This window comes from Nannospalax galili, unplaced genomic scaffold (genome assembly GCF_000622305.1).
Source record: "Nannospalax galili isolate Female #2095 unplaced genomic scaffold, S.galili_v1.0 scaffold553, whole genome shotgun sequence".
In the NCBI taxonomy this organism is placed as follows: Eukaryota; Metazoa; Chordata; class Mammalia; order Rodentia; family Spalacidae; genus Nannospalax; species Nannospalax galili.
In genome coordinates this window covers 2,033,861-2,049,734 of record NW_008336313.1, presented here as the reverse complement: position 1 = coordinate 2,049,734, position 15,874 = coordinate 2,033,861, and the positions used below count along the sequence as shown (strand labels likewise).

The following is a 15,874-nucleotide window of genomic DNA, read 5'->3' as shown; positions in this document are numbered from 1 at the left end:
AAAAGTGTCCTTTGTGTCCCTCTGACCCAATTAGTATAGATCTCAAGGTGTGTCTGTTAAACATCCAAGAAGTTTAGTTCCACCATTCTGGCATTTTTAATTACTGTGTGTCATGCAGATAAATCTTGGGTAATGATCTGTTGGTCTCAAATAAACCTTATCTAGAGATATATTTCTTGATCTGATCTTTTACATGGATATATCTTTAGTAATTAATCCACCTTTCTCAAATATTCTATTGCTGTAATAGAGTTTTTCCATTTCACTAATCATCAGATTTGGGGTTTTAAAGACAGGTTCTCATATATCTCAGGCTGGCCTGGAACACGTTATATAGCTGAAGATGACCTTAACTCCTGACCCTCTTGCTTCCACCTCCAAGGCATTGGCATCGCAGGTGTACACCACCACATTTGGCTTATGCAGCACTGTGGATCAAACCCAGGGCTCAGGGATTCATGCTAATCAGAATATGTGCTTCCTGCTCCCATCAGGCTACCAGGGAAGGAAGAGCAGAAGAAAAAAGTGCACACCCACTTGCTAACTCCTAATGTATCAACCAGAGAAGTCCCACCTCTGCTCCTGGGTGGGACTGAGAGAAAGACTAAAAACAAACAGAGATGGGCATATTTATTCTTATAAAAGCAAGTATCAGGGGTGAGCAATAAATGTTTCCAGCAGTAAGACACACACATTGTCTTTTATTCTTAAAATGGTTAATCTCTTTGCTAGAGGTGTATATATTTTAATCCTCAAATCCTTAAAAAGAAAATTAGTCAGGTACAGTGGCCTTTAATGCCAGCACTTGGGAGGCAGAGGCAGGCTGATCTCTGTGAGACTGAGATCAGCTTGGTCTGCATAGTGAGTTCCAGGCCATCTGGGGCTGCACGGAGACCCTAAAACAAACAAACAAGAAATGAAAAAAACTAGCTCCTAGTTTTGTTCAGTAAGAAATGCAATGAAGACTCTATATGCCCTTTCTTCTAGTTATTCTTTCAGTCACACAGAGTTTTGGTTAAGCAGTCTCTTCAGGGATGTTCATTTGCAAACACTGAGTAGTAAATGCAGTAGTTAGGAAAACTGGTTCTAGGACAAGAACAAGTTAACTCACTTCTCTTTGGCTATTTCCTTGTTCATGAAATGGAGGATAATAATCATACCTACCTCAGTTATGGTGAACAATGAATCCATTAATATATGAAGAACCTAAATACTGTGTGGCACATGCAAACTGTTAGCTGTGGTAGACACTCTTAAGATATTGTAAAATCAGTTTCTATGATTTTCATCAACAATTGAATTTTGATATAAGGTGTATAAAAATCAGGTTGGATAATTGCATTATTCAAATATTCTATATTACTATTACTTGTTAACATGTAAAAGTTATCTGAAAGCTATGTCACAATACCTAACTATTATTGTGATTTGGGCAAATTACTTCCATTTTTTGCTTTTACTTCAGCATTTGTTCACTGACAGTCTCAAAGAACATATACGAACACACAACAGTTTATCTACAAGAACAGAACAAATTACCTTTTTCTTCCATTATGATTTTATCACACTGAACTTCTTTATTCTTTGGTGCTCCGTTAAACGTCTGCATCATTCTCTCTACATACAAGTCATTGCCTATCCTGTTTTTACAGAGAGCTTCATAATTCTTATTTCTCTTCCTGTATAAAAAAAATGTAACTCTTCAGTAAAAGTGATTACAAATACACATTATTATCTATGTTAACCCTTGTCTTAAAAGTGCTTCCATTAAAAAAATGAAGCTGGAGAGATGGTTCAGAGCACTGGCTACTCTTGCAGAAGACCTGAGTTTGGTTCCCAGCACCCACATGGCAGCTAACAACTGTCTGTAATTCTAGTCTAGTGGGCCAATGCCCTCTTCTGGCCTCTTTGTGCATTGCATGACACTGGTGTACTTATATACATGCAGGCAGAACTCTCATACACATAAAAATAAACCAAGAAAAAAAAAATGTTAAATTACAAAATCTTTGAAAGGCTGGGCATTGTGGCCCATACCTTTTTTTCATAATTGGTTAGAGTAATTTTTAAATTTGCATAACTTCATTAATCTGCTAAATGTTAATTTCCTAATGTGTATGTGAATATTAGACTTAGTAAGTTTCCATTGCCATACAATCATGGAATCTGTGAAATTCTCCTCCTCTGACATTTTTGAGATTTTTGTGTCTGTTAGGGTTTGAGAATCAAGAATAATTCCCACAGATACCCAAAAAGATTATACAAAGTTTATTTAAGAATTTAAAGTAAAAAAGGACAACAACCAAATGGCGGCTAGCTGGGCACAGATTTCACGAGCCAAAGATGGAGCCTGGCCCCGAACAATAGCAGGCAGGAGCTTTTATTGGGGCACTCCACAGAAACCCGCGTGTGCCAAGCATTTTTTAAAAATAATTGGATGTCCCCATATCCTGTGTATGGGGAAAGTCTTAATTGGTAGGGGCTGTCTTCAGGGCATTGGAATGTGCTGACTAATATCTTTTAGAGTCAGAAGTTTTTGTTCATACCTTATAAAGCTTTTACATGTACAACGAAATGGCAGCTAGCTGGGCACAGACTTCAAGAGCCAAAGATGGAGTTGGGCCCCGAACAATAGCAGGCAGGAGCTTTTATTGGGGGCACTCCACAGAAACCCGCGTGTGCCAAACATCTTTTTAAAATAATTGGATGTCCCCATAGCCTGTGTACAGGGAAAGTCTTGACTGGTAGGGGCTGTCTTCAGGGCATTGGCATGTGCTGACTACTGTCTTTTAGAGTCAGAAGTTTTTGTTCATACCTTATAAGGCTTTTACATGTACAATATGCCTGAGCTTGTCTAAAGAAGCTAGCCAAAATGGAGTCAGAGCATTCTGGCTCTTCAGTGTTATGAGGTATGTCTAAATCATCAACTTTAGTAAGATGCCAGGTTTGGAACTTTTGGTCCATATGTTTTGAAATTATTTTGCTAGGAATCCTCATGTTTAAAATGATTACATCTCCCCATCATTATGTAGTGATCTTTATCCCTAATAATGTTGTTTTTCCTGAAGGTTCTATGTTTTTCCTATAATTTCTTCAGCTTTAAAAATCTTCTTCTGAGGTTGGCGGAAAGAATGTAAGAGCCAGAGGAAGGGGTGGAGTGTAACTGGAAGTGTCCTCTGACCACTATGCTGGCAAGCCATAGTCACACCTCCTTCCCACTGTCATCAAGGAGCGGAGGGGAGTCAGTTACCCCTCCCACCCAATCAGTCGACCTTAGCTGCATGTGGAAGTGACAAAGGTATATAAGGTGAGAACACCAAGAGGCATCTCTCCCACAATTTTGTGCAGCTGTCAGGAGGTCACAGGATCTGCATTTGAGTGTAGCCTTGACATCACAGCCATAAATGTGGGGCACCCACTCTTCTGTAAATAAACCACTACCCTGTGCTATTAAAATAAAATAATGATAATAATAATTTCCAACACCCATGTCCAGCAGCTCAGAACCACCTGTGACTACAGTTCCAGATCCTATGCCCTCTTCTGACCTCCTTATGCACCCACATACATGTGGCATTCACAGAGACACCTACATATAAATAAAAATATACATTAAAAACATTTCTCAGCAGCCATGAGCTTGCAGTTATTCTTGGAGATCAGTTGACAGCTGTAGATCTGTTCCAATTTTTAATGGATTTTAAAAAAAACATTTTTCAGGCTGGAGAGATGGCTCAGCAGTTAAGAACACTGACTGTTCTTGCAGAAGACCCAGCACCCACATGGCAGCTAACAACTGTCTGTAACTCCAGTTCCAGGGGATTCGACAGCTTCTTCTGTCCTCCGCAGGCATTGCACAACACAGGTACACTTACCTACATGCAGGTGATACATGCATACACATAAAAATATAAAAGTAATAAATAAAGTATCTTAAAAAATCATTTCTCTTTATATTTGGCATTCTAGATTACCAGCACATGAACTGAGAACAATTATTTTGTGTGTTGGTTTTCTTTATTTGTATTTCTTGGAATAGAAATTTAGGAAAGCTCTTACCCATTTGGAATAGTTCTCCACTTTTTGTATTGTGCATGTTTGAAACACGATTAGATATATGTTACACTATTTTTCTATAAGCATATTTTAACTTGTTTCATACAGAATACGCCATTTCTCTTACATTTCATTCTGTGTAATTATTCAGATCTAGTTTTCAGTCGTTTGATTTCTACTCAATAACATTTAATGTATGCTTTTAACAATTATATAGTTCTTATCCAAATGTGTCATTTTGACTTTCTTAATGTAAACGTTTTAAGTGTTTTATTCATTAAAACTTTTCACAAATATTTTATATCTGATCATATGAGCTATCTACAGTCTTTAGAGTCTGAATTTAGGATGTTATTTCTGTTTATCCTTATTCGTAATGACTTGTCTATTGATTTGGTGTATTTTTACCAAATTTAATCTGAGGGAATCTTTTTTATGTATTTATTATTTTGTGAGTGCAGTATGCACCTGTCACAGCACATGTGTGGTGGTCAGAGGACAACTTTCAGAAATTGATTCTCTCCTTCTACAGTGGGTTCTGAGAATTGAACTCTGGTCATCCAACTTGCACAGCCAACACTTACCTGCTGAGTCATCTCGCTGACCCAATCTGAGAGAACCTTCAGGGCCTAGGTGCCAATTCCTCAGACATTGTAGCTTCCCAGAATCATGAGACCTTACCAACCTAAGACCACTGGAGATAACTGAGCTTCTTGTCTTTTGGGGTTGGGGATTGAACCCAGGACTTTAAGGACACCATGTTACTGAGGTACAGCCCAACTCATGAGCTCCTTTGGAGGGTCTTGCTTAATACAAGAATCTTTCAGGGAAAACTACAGCTGGTCTCCTATCTATGCACTAACATTGTTCCCATCTCTAATTCCCTCTCTCACTCTCTCTCTCTCTCTCTCTCTCTCTCTCTCTCTCCCTCCCTCTCTCTCTCTTGTCTTTCTCTCCTCTCCTCTCCCACATTTCTCTCTGGTGTGAGGAATTGAACCCAGAACCTCACATATGCAAGGTAGGTAATCTACCATGATTCTATATGCCCAGCCCAATTTTCCTTATTTATGAGCTATCAAATCTTGTCCTTCATGACCCAGTTTTCCTTATTTATGAGCTATTAAAGCTTGTCATTTATGACCTAATTTGTACTATATTTCATAGAGCAAAAATAATAACCTTGGGATAAGGATGTCCCAAAATTATTATAGTATGTATTTCAGCATGATGAATCATATTCAGATGTTATTTAGAGGTGAAATAATCTGAATTAACTTTATTAGTAATCTATTATGTAACCAAATTAACTTTGGAGAGAGAAGGCTCAAAGCAGAAAAAATAATCAGAGATACAAGGGGCATCACAAGATAGGGAAGGAGGTTACTCTCCTGACTACCCAAGGCGATCTTTAATAGAGGATCAAAATATCAAAGAACTGTAATACATTTACATTGAGAGAAATAAAAACCCTATTTTCAGTAAATCCATCTATTTCTCTGTATTTTCCTTTAAGTATTAAATATGTGGGTTATTTTTTACACCTGTGCATGTAGGCGCCTGTGCACAGAGGGCAGAGAATGCCAGCTGTCCTGTTCTATCACTGCTTCATTCCTTTGAGACTCAGTCTCTCCCTGAACCTGGACTTAGGCTGGCAGTCATCAAACCCCAACAATCCTTCTACCACCACCCCCTCCCACAGCAACTACACTGGTTTTCACATAGGCATTTGGGATTCTAATTTAGGTCCTCATACCTGCACCGGATGCACTTACTCACTCAGTGTGCCATCTCCTCAGTCCTAAACTTTTTAATTTTTTGATTTTTAAAATATTAAAAATATTTTATTCTCTCTCCTCTCTCTCCTCTCTCTCTCTCTCTCTCTCTCTCTCTCTCTCTCTCTCTCTCTCCTCTGTAGGTGCACACATGTCACCATGTGCCTGTGGAGGCCACAAGGACAACTGTAGGGTCTAGCCTTTCCCTCCACCTTATGTGGCTTCTGAGGATCAAAGTCAGGTTATTAGACTTACAAGGTAAGCACTTCCACCTGCTGAGCCGCCTTACCCTGTTTTATTTTTAATTGACAAATAACGAGTGTGCATATTTATGGGGCATAATGTGGTACTTGGATACCTAAACACACAGTGTTATTAAATCAAGGTAAGGAACATACCCTTTACCTCAATCATTTATTTCTTTATGATGAGAACATTCAAAATTCTCTCGTCTAGCTATTTTGAAACAAATGTTGTAGTCATATGACTGTGTAATAGGACAGCAGAGCTTTATCCTCCTGACTGCAGCTCTGCACCTGTGGATCACTAGCCCCTGCTTTCTTCTTCAAGAGCTCTCATAATTATAGAGAATATGCAAAGGTAATGGGCTTTTCCTGTAGAAAACTTTCATAGAGTATAAACATTCCCCATATAATATCACAGGACACATACATAACTTCTCACGTAATTTTAAGGGCACACACAGCCTAGCGCACTTCCGGAAGTCTCTAAGGACACGTCACAGGAACAAGGACCCTAATTCAGCACCTGAGTTAAGAGGTGATGTGGACAGTTGAGCTATACGTACATGATTTTCTCAGCTTCTTCAGATTCTACTGAGATCATGACTGTTGGCAGGTCAAAAAATCTCAGTGTTTCTGTCTCTGTGAGCATTATCTCTATATTCTTCTCCAGGTCTTCTTTTGTTATAAGGGTTCCAGGTGTTGTCCTCATAACTCGCACATCTGAAATACATGACTTAATAAAAACCATCTGCTAAATGGCACACTTCTTCCTAGTCACTAAAAATACCACGATGAACCATACACGGCAAGTGCTTTAAATGGCAGTTGATTTAAGCTCTGTGAGGCCAACTGGAACAGCCCATAATTGTGCCTTGCTGACTACAGGTATTAATCCTAGTCTAGTCTCATAACTATGCTCATAACTCCAAGGGCATCCTGTTACATTATATTATCATATTAACAGAGATTTTGAGACAGCTCTGGGTACCACTGAGAAAGGATACAAGGGCATGTGTATTTGTAACACTACACACGCTTTGAGGCTATAGCAAGTTTTTTAAAAAATAGAGTCTACCTCTAATCATCTTCACCAAAAACTAGAAGACTCTCCAAGAGATCTGGTTGACTACAGGAGTAAAATGGGCTCAGTGTTCACACAAATAAATAGTATGCTGAAAAGGACTGGCCAAAACCTTTAGGATGATCAGAGATGCAGGCCTAGGAGAATTTTACTAATGACAGACTTTCAGGTTTGAGTGAATTCGAAATTGTTACAAATAAGAGATCCTTCATGTAGCATATAGTTCAGGGTTCAATATATTGGTTCAATATATTTTTGCTTTTCTTTCTGAGATAGGATCTCACTATATTACCCACTCTGGACTCAAACTTGTGACCCTCCTGTCTCTGTCTCCAGGGTACAGGCATGGCAGGCAGGAACCCATACCAGGCTTCAATACATTTTTCATAACAAAGAAGTAGTAAGCAAGGACTCATGAGACTTTGAGATGGATCAATTTGAGTTGTTTCTGGAAAATAAAACAATATAACACTCTGCAGATACAAAAGCTGCCTCCTCTTAAAGTCCACAATCTAAAAAAAAAAAAAAACCTTACTTAAAGTCTAAGAAAATACAAGTTATACATTAAAAAACACAATCAACATTTGGAATGGTTAAATATAGTAAGGTATACTCATTTATGAATGGGAAATAGTTATAAATGTAATTTTTTTAAACTATGAAAATGTTTGTGCTACCATTCTAAATGACAGAATAGTCCAGAACATGATCTACATTGTGGTTACAGCAATGTAAAATATTCAGATAGAAAAGGCCAGAAATCAGAAATTTTTTAATGATTAACCCTTCATAACACAATAGTTAACTTTAAAATCATCTTTATTATTTGTGGAATAAGAATCTATGAGGCCTTCCTTACTCTGCAATGGGTCCAATACAACTACAATCAAATTGACAAACTCAGTATTCGTTTCTCTCCAGTTGCATTTTATGCAAACCAATGCACTGTATAAGTTCATGTCAGAGTATCCATTACATATTTAATTCGCTGAAACGAGCTAAAGACAGTCTGTGCATAACGTGCACAGACCCTAACACACAAATGAAGCTCCAAGATTTCCCAAGCATAAGCCTCCTTCTGGGTCTTAAAACTGTATGCTCCAGGTACATGCGCTTCTTCCCTAAAATGTATCATTGTTGCTGAATAATTTGTTTTGTTTAAAATTTAAAAATATCGTGTGTACCAAAATCATCCAGAGGTCTTGTTAAAGATTTTCACAGATTAAAAGAGCAATTTTTATTTTAGAATAGTTGGAAGCATAAAGTTGTAGGAATATTAAATTTTGTATACAACCTGCATTCTGCTGTCCCTGTTCTTAACATGACTACACTATACTTAATACAACTAATGAACCAATAACTAGAGTCCACATTTTATTCCAGTTTTCATTTTTAATGTCACTTAAAACGTCATTTTTCTGTTACAGAATGTTAGTCAAAATACCACATTTTAATCATCTTGTCTCTCTAGGCTTTTCTAGACTACGGTAATTTCTCAGACTTATTTTAAAACACCCCGAGGAGTACTGGTCAAGCATTAGAGAATGTGCTTCAATTCAGGTTTGGCTGATGCTAGACGCTGGAGTGAGGAAGCAGAGGGGGTCAAGGGGCGGCATCTTACCACGTATGAAAGCTATAAAAATGATGTATCACTAACATGAATCTTCACCTCCTAGCTGAGGCAGTGTGCCGGGTTTCTGTTTTATTCTTCCCTTCATACTCTGAAGAAAGCCATGATGCAAAGTCCACTCTTGAGAGGATGAGGAGTGAAGCTTCACCTTCTCGAGAGAGAAACATCTACATCTACGTAAATATTAGAATTCTTTTCTACCGGAGTTTATCTGCTCTGACCTCATTATGAATCAGAGTATGGGCCCACGGATATTTAATAGGAGTACTAATTCAGTAGTACACTTTTTGTTGTTGAACTTGTTCTACCTTTGACTAACGGGACTTCTAAAGCCTCTGTGTTGCTGTTACATTCCCGCTCCCCACATTTTTGGTAGGGTTTTGTTCTAGCGTTGTTTACTTTCTTGCTCATGTTTTATATGCTCAAGTCCCCCAAATCTACAGAGCTGTGGTTTCCTTTACTGGAGAGTGTCATGCAAAGCTAGATAACAGCACTCAAATATTTCAATCTGTTACTTATGTAGACAATATGCTTATTATTTATTTGGCAACTGAGGTAAATGTTGATAATGATTTCCAAATGCTGGCTTGTGGATATCAGGAGAGTTTGTCTGCAGGTAACTAACACACAGACACACAGACACACAGACACACAGACACACAGACAAACACACACGAGGCCAGATGGTAAGGACCAAACTCAGAGACTTGCAGACAGTAGGTAAGTGCTCTGCCATTGCGGTATCCTCAGACCTTTCTTCTTATTTATTTTCAAGCACAATTAAGAAATGAATCCTATACAGACTGTGACAAAAATAATCTAGGTTTTCCAAGCAGGATGATTTAATTAAACGAGTAGGGCGATGTCTAGAATTAAATATCACTGAAAATGTACGAAAACTGTAAGATTAAAGACAAAAGCATGTTTTATTACCTGTGAAACTACTCAGTCTTTCTCTTTTGTAAGATGGTTTTTCTAGGTCCTCCGTCATTGATTCAGTTGTTGATATACTCGACTTAGACATGGTACTGCTTCCTAAAACTGACCTTTGAAAGTAATTAACATTGTTCATTTATCCAACGTCCTTGGCGAATGAAAGCACAAATTAGACTACTTACCAGATGGAAAAATCAAATATATTACAGTCATATAAGCAAAACAGATAAAAATACTCTTAAAATATTCATTTTGTCATGTTTTTAAATAAAACATGCAAGTATATTTAGAATAACACGTCAGATCTATGCCTAGAGGGCACCGATGTGTTCTCAATATATATTTTGGACAGACACAGAAAACACAGCCCCCTCTCAGGCTCTTCGCCGTCATTAGCATTTGCAGCATTTTGTTGTTGGTTTTTTTCTGCCTCGGTCTTACAGAACTCTCCTTTCATTCTCATCTGTTTTCTGCTCATTGTTCACATCTCATCTTATTTTGTCCAATTTTGTAAAGGCCCTCCAAAAATTTAATTTAAAGCACAGCTGTATACTTAGAGCAGGCAATAAGTGTAAGAACCCCAAAATAAATTTTCTTAAACATATGATTGTAACATCATCTATAATTTAACATATTTTCTTTTAAGATTTATGGCTTCAACTCTTGATTAGGAATGTCAATTTAATTGGAATATCCTGTTTTACCCAGAAATTCCATGCTTTTGTGTCAAAATTGGAGGTAGGCTCTAGCAGTGTACAATTGCTTTGTGTTTTAAATTAACAGAAATAAACTCCTAGAATAAGGTTTTTCATGCAAGATGGAGGAAAAAGGAAAACAACTTCTTCCCATCAATCAAAGCATTTAAAAAGCCAAGGAAAATGTAAGAAACTGAAGCAAACTGTCTAATGGGAATCTGAAATCAACTGTGATGTTTTGGTCCCTAGGGAAATCTAAAGTAAAATCTATATCTTTTTCACAATTGTTCTGGAATGTGTGCAAGCTCTTCAGCCGAGCTCTCCATATGTGTCTAGTTAAAACCTAAGAGGAACATGCAGGTGGCATGCTAGCATGCTGGATGGAAATGAGAGAAAACTGGAAACTAATGTGTGTACTACATGTATGCAAAAGAAATGGACAGACGATATAGATGGTATAAAAAGAACTACAGACAGAATACTTCACCTTGTAAACTGCCCTATCGTACTAGGATTTATTGTATTCTGATACAGGCCATAGGAAGAAACAAAATCCGATCCAAGTGATCCTTCTTGTGAAGACAATAGTTTATTTGGCTTTGCTGTTCCGACATGTGGATCTGGGTGGTAGAGAGGTCGAGGAGTAACATCAACTCCTTTGTCATCAAATACCTGCAAAAAGTGGTTTTTAAAAATGAAATAACTAAAAAGAGTAGTTTCTATCTGTGTCCTAGAAAACAGAAGTAAGTATAGAAGAAAAATGCTAAGTAGAATGTTCCTGGGGCAAGACAAACAAGAAAAATTGAATGATACAAAATCTTATGCGTGAAAAGTTTAGCGAAGGATCCATTGAAAACACCTTATTCATGTATTCCTATGTACGAGTGAAATATACAGTCATGCATTACTTAACAAAGGGGATACTCTGTCATTGTTAAGAAACACAGAAGGTATAGACGAATCATTTGATATGGCCTCTTGATGCAATCAAAAGACAAGGGGAAAACAAGATGTATACAGCAGTCGACTGCATAACAGCATACTGTTTTTTACAACAAAGTTTTAAAAAGTAATAGTATATTTTAATAACAAAAAGCATAGAACTCAGAAATATAGGAAGATAACTTATCCAGATCAATATTTTGGTCTACATAGTATTGTAAGTATAAGCTTGAAAAAAAAACCATTCTCCTTTTTGTTCATTATTTTTATTTTGTGTGTATGAGCATATTGCCTGCATGTATGTAGGTGCACCCATGTTGTGCAATGTCCACGGAGGTCAGATCCCCTGGAACCTGAGTTAAGGACAGTCGTTGGCTGCCATGTGGGTGCTGGAATTCAAGCCCAGTTCGTCTGCAAGAACAGTCAGTGCTCTTAACCACTGAGCCATCTGTCCAGCCTGAAAAAACTTTTTTCAACACAGCGCCAAGTGAAGCTTGCTAGAGCCAGAGAGGTCTGAGAACATCATCTTTCAACTCAGTGCAGTTATACCAGAAACTCACTTCATATGTATTCTTTAAAAAAAAAAAAAACTTTATTTTTTATGTGTATGCGTATATTGCCTGCGTGTAAGTAGTTGCACCTATGTCGTGCAGGGTGTGAGGTCAGAGAAGGGTGTTAGATCCCCTGGAACTGGATGCCTGCGTGTAAGTAGTTGCACCTATGTCGTGCAGGGTGTGAGGTCAGAGAGAGAGACTAGAGGCTAGAGAGAGTTAACATGGAGTTAGCACCATGTCGGTGCTAGGATTCGATCCTGGATCTCCTACAAGAGCAGCCATCTCTCCAGCCCCTTCCTATATGTTCTTTTTATTTCTTACTCTCCAGTATTTAATTTCCACTGTTGCATATATCTCAGGATGGTTTTGCTTTTCTTTGTATATTGCTCAACTAGATCTTAGGACAGTTGTTTATGTTTGTTATAAGGCTTATTTTTTTTTTTTTTTTGAGACAGTATCTCCTTGTAGTCTCTGCTGGCCTGGAACTATATAGATCAGGCTGGCCTTGATCTCACAGAGATCTGCTTGCCTCTGCCTCCCAAGTGTTGGGATCAAAGGTATGCGCCATCACACCCAGCACAGGAGTTTTTTTTTTTTTAGGTAATGGATACATTAACTAGCTATATTTAATTATTTTGCAATGTATAAACATTTCAAAATATTATAAAGCACCCCATAAATATATACATTAAAATTTAAAAAGAAATAAAAAAGTTATTAAGAAGACTGTGAGAGGAATTTCTGGAGTCCTGATATTTAGTGGGGGGTCTTGGCTGTAATTTTATGTGTGAGTGGCAAGCAATCTTGACTCTCAAGAGGAGCAGTGAAGTGAAAGGATGATTTTGACAGGAGCAAAGCTTCCATTCCTATGAAGAGCTTGAAGGATATTGAATGATGAGTCAAAATGTCATCTTACTTCTCAAGATGGCAGCCAAGGGATGGTTTTACCTTTTCCTTTCCATTCCTCACTAAAAAGGTGACCAGTATAAAAACCCAAGTTTAACCAACCAACATACAGTCATTTTAGAGCCACTAGACGATTTGTGACTGAATATGTGAAGTGGTGGCTGTGTGTTATGTGCTACTGCTCTTGGGAGACATGAATAAACTTCTGCTCGCCCCAGATAAGGAATGAACGACAGACAAAGGAAGCATGAAAAGCACCAAAATCCAGCTCAGTGAACTAATCAGTTTTACTGCAGTCACTTACAGGAGGATGGGTGAGGGGTCACTCATAGGAACAAACATGACTCAAAGACAGCTGAATCCCCAGCATGGGTGACTGCTCACAAAAGCAGGAAACCTGGAGCGCACTGCACAACCTGCAAGTGGATCAACAGGCTGAAGTTTCCTTTCCGGTTAGCTCAGGTGGTCTGAGTATCTTCCAGGAAGCTTGCTGGCCTTTTCTTCGTCCAGGTGGCTCAGCTTGTCTGAGCTCATCTCTCAGTATTCCTGAGGAGGGGGAGGCCTAGTGAACCTGATCAGCTTCAGGGAGTTCCTGAAGCAACTGAGTTGTTTCATTCCTTTAGAAGATCCTACTGTTTACCTCCCTTTTAATATCCTGCATCTTTTTTCTAATACTTTGAACTTTATTTTGGCATTCATTCCCCATGACTCATGCACTTCAACTATTGTTAGTTGTAAAATTTTAATTGAATTTTTGTGTATTTTATACAGAACATCTTAATCAATGTTAATCATCTTTATACCCCCTTCCCCACTGGCACCCTCCCATAGTCCCCACCCCACTGGAATTCATACATTCTGCCATTTGTGTTAAGGCCTATCATGTCAAGTTATGTCCCCAGATGTCCCTCAGTGCAAGTCCATCCACCGAGGTCTAGGCAGCCTATCTAGAGCCCCTCCCTTTAAGGGGGGACTTCTTTCTGCTCCTCATCATCCAGCAGCAATCAGCTGCCGGTAATTCTTTGAATAAGATTGAGGTTTGTTGCCCATTTCCACAGTTCTGGGCTGGGGTTTTGTCTGCCTGAGTTTGCATAGGTCTTGTGCATGCTGACACCTTGTGCATGCTCACAGAGATCTGCCTGCCTCTGCCTCCCGAGTGCTGGGATTAAAGGTGTGAGCCACCACGCCTGGTCTGGCATTGTTTTTTTGAAAAAAAATTATTTTATGTATATGAATGTTATGCCTGTGTGTATGTTAGTGCACCCATATCATGAATGTCTGCTGAAGCCAGAAGAGTACACTGGATTCCCTCGAACTGGAGTTACATGTGGCCACTGGGGGCAGCCACAGGACCTGAATGGATTACCATGAACCCAGGCTTCCATGCACCTGAGTGCTGATTGTCTAGGCAGCTCTACTTTGATTCTCATACTCAGAACTACAACTGAATGTTTACAGAAAAGTGAACAATAAAATGACTAGAATATAGCAGTTCAGCAAAATATAATGAGCAAGATAACATTATCACCATAGTATGCCTTCATGGGAAATCGACATGTCTCCTGAGAAACTAGGGGAGACCGGCATCCAGAGATAACTCCCCAGCAAGCATTCTTGCATAAACTTTCTCAGGAGACAAAGCTCTCCAGACATACATGCTCAAGGTTCAGCTTAATTCACCGACTATATTTTTAAAGCCATCAGAACACTATTTCACAGTGCTTTCAGTTGTGGACAGTTGTTAGCTCCCATGTGAGTGCTGGGAGTCAAACCCAGGTCCTCTGCAAGAGCAGCCAGTGCTCTTAACCACTGAGCCATCTCTAGAGCCCTCTATAAGGCAATCTTTACTGGACCATCATCTCCATATATTACCCCCCCTTTTTGTTTTTGTCTTTTTGAGACAGGATCTCCCTGTAGCCTCAGCTGGCCTGTAACTTGCTATGTAGACCAGGCTGGCCTTGAACTCCCAGAGATCCGCCTGCCTCTGCCTCCCGAGTGCTGGGATTCAGGCGTGCGCCACCGCCCACCTTACTTTCCCTCTTATCCCTACACCTTTTTGTCTTTCATCCGTAGTCCTTCCTCTTAACTTCTCAACTATAACCTCCCATACCTCTACCAATCTCTGGATCTATGGACCCTAACAGTCTCCCAGTGTTCCTCTTTAGTTACTTTACCCCAACCCCCTCAGATTTTTTGTCATTATTTTCAAAGCCAGTCTAATGCTCATCCTTATTCTTGCCACACTATTTTCCTCCCACTTCTAATCTCAGATTTTACCCTTGGTTGTTTCTCCTGCAATAGTTATTGAAGTCAAGGGCCACTATTATTAATTGGCTAGTACAACATTTGTACATGTGGGAACATCAAGCAGCTCTGATTGCTCTCACAGTTAATATCCTTAAAAAAGAATAATATAGTTTACACCAGGCACTCAGCTTCTGGACTGAGGAACCATTTTCTGAACTGTAAACTGAACTCTACCACATCCAAGTCCCATATGACCATAGCAAATACCTTAACTGAAAGAAGATAGCTGATAAAAATAATAATAAATAAAGCCAAAAAATACTTAAATTCCAATGCAGTAACAGAAGGAACACGAAAAAGCAAGACAACTCCTTGAGAAATGACCGATCCTGCAGTAATGGCATCTAACCAGAGTGAGTTAGACGAAATCCCAGACAGAAAACTAAAACAAATAATTTTATGTATGTTCAAAGAAGCAATGAGCTGTGGATTGAGAACACAGACAGAACAAAGAAGGAAGGTGCCGTGATACGTGAAATAAGAACTCAACAGACACAAAGAATGGAGAAAACACCACCGGAAATTCCAGAAACAAAAAATTTAAGTCAAACAAAAAGCTCTGTGAAAAGTTCCACGAGCAGAACAGATTGAGGAGAGGACAGAACATCTGAGCTTAAAGAAAAGGTGGAGGAAGTTGGTCAAACAAGGGCAAAGATAAAACAGCAAGAATTGACATTCAGAAAAGACAAATGTGCAGATAAAAGGCCTATAAAGCAAAAAAAAAAAACCAACTAGTTCTAAAGACATAAA

The 15,874-nt window shown here is 38.8% G+C and overlaps 1 protein-coding gene across 3 annotated transcripts in view; it reads right to left on the bottom strand.

The window, feature by feature from the left end:
* Wdr78 (WD repeat domain 78) overlaps positions 1–15,874 on the bottom strand; it is a 117,575-nt gene that overhangs the window by 68,130 nt on the left and 33,571 nt on the right. For all 3 annotated transcript variants that reach the window (XR_003849225.1, XM_008831087.3, XM_029562493.1), the window contains exons 3-6: positions 10,903–11,087; positions 9,718–9,830; positions 6,637–6,793; positions 1,540–1,679 (exon numbers count right to left, since the gene is read on the bottom strand). Coding sequence is in view for 2 of the 3 variants with exons in the window: in XM_008831087.3 (XP_008829309.1) it covers positions 1,540–1,679; positions 6,637–6,793; positions 9,718–9,830; positions 10,903–11,087 (595 nt within the window). In the remaining variant the exon portion in view is untranslated. The remainder of the gene's footprint in view (positions 1–1,539; positions 1,680–6,636; positions 6,794–9,717; positions 9,831–10,902; positions 11,088–15,874) is intronic.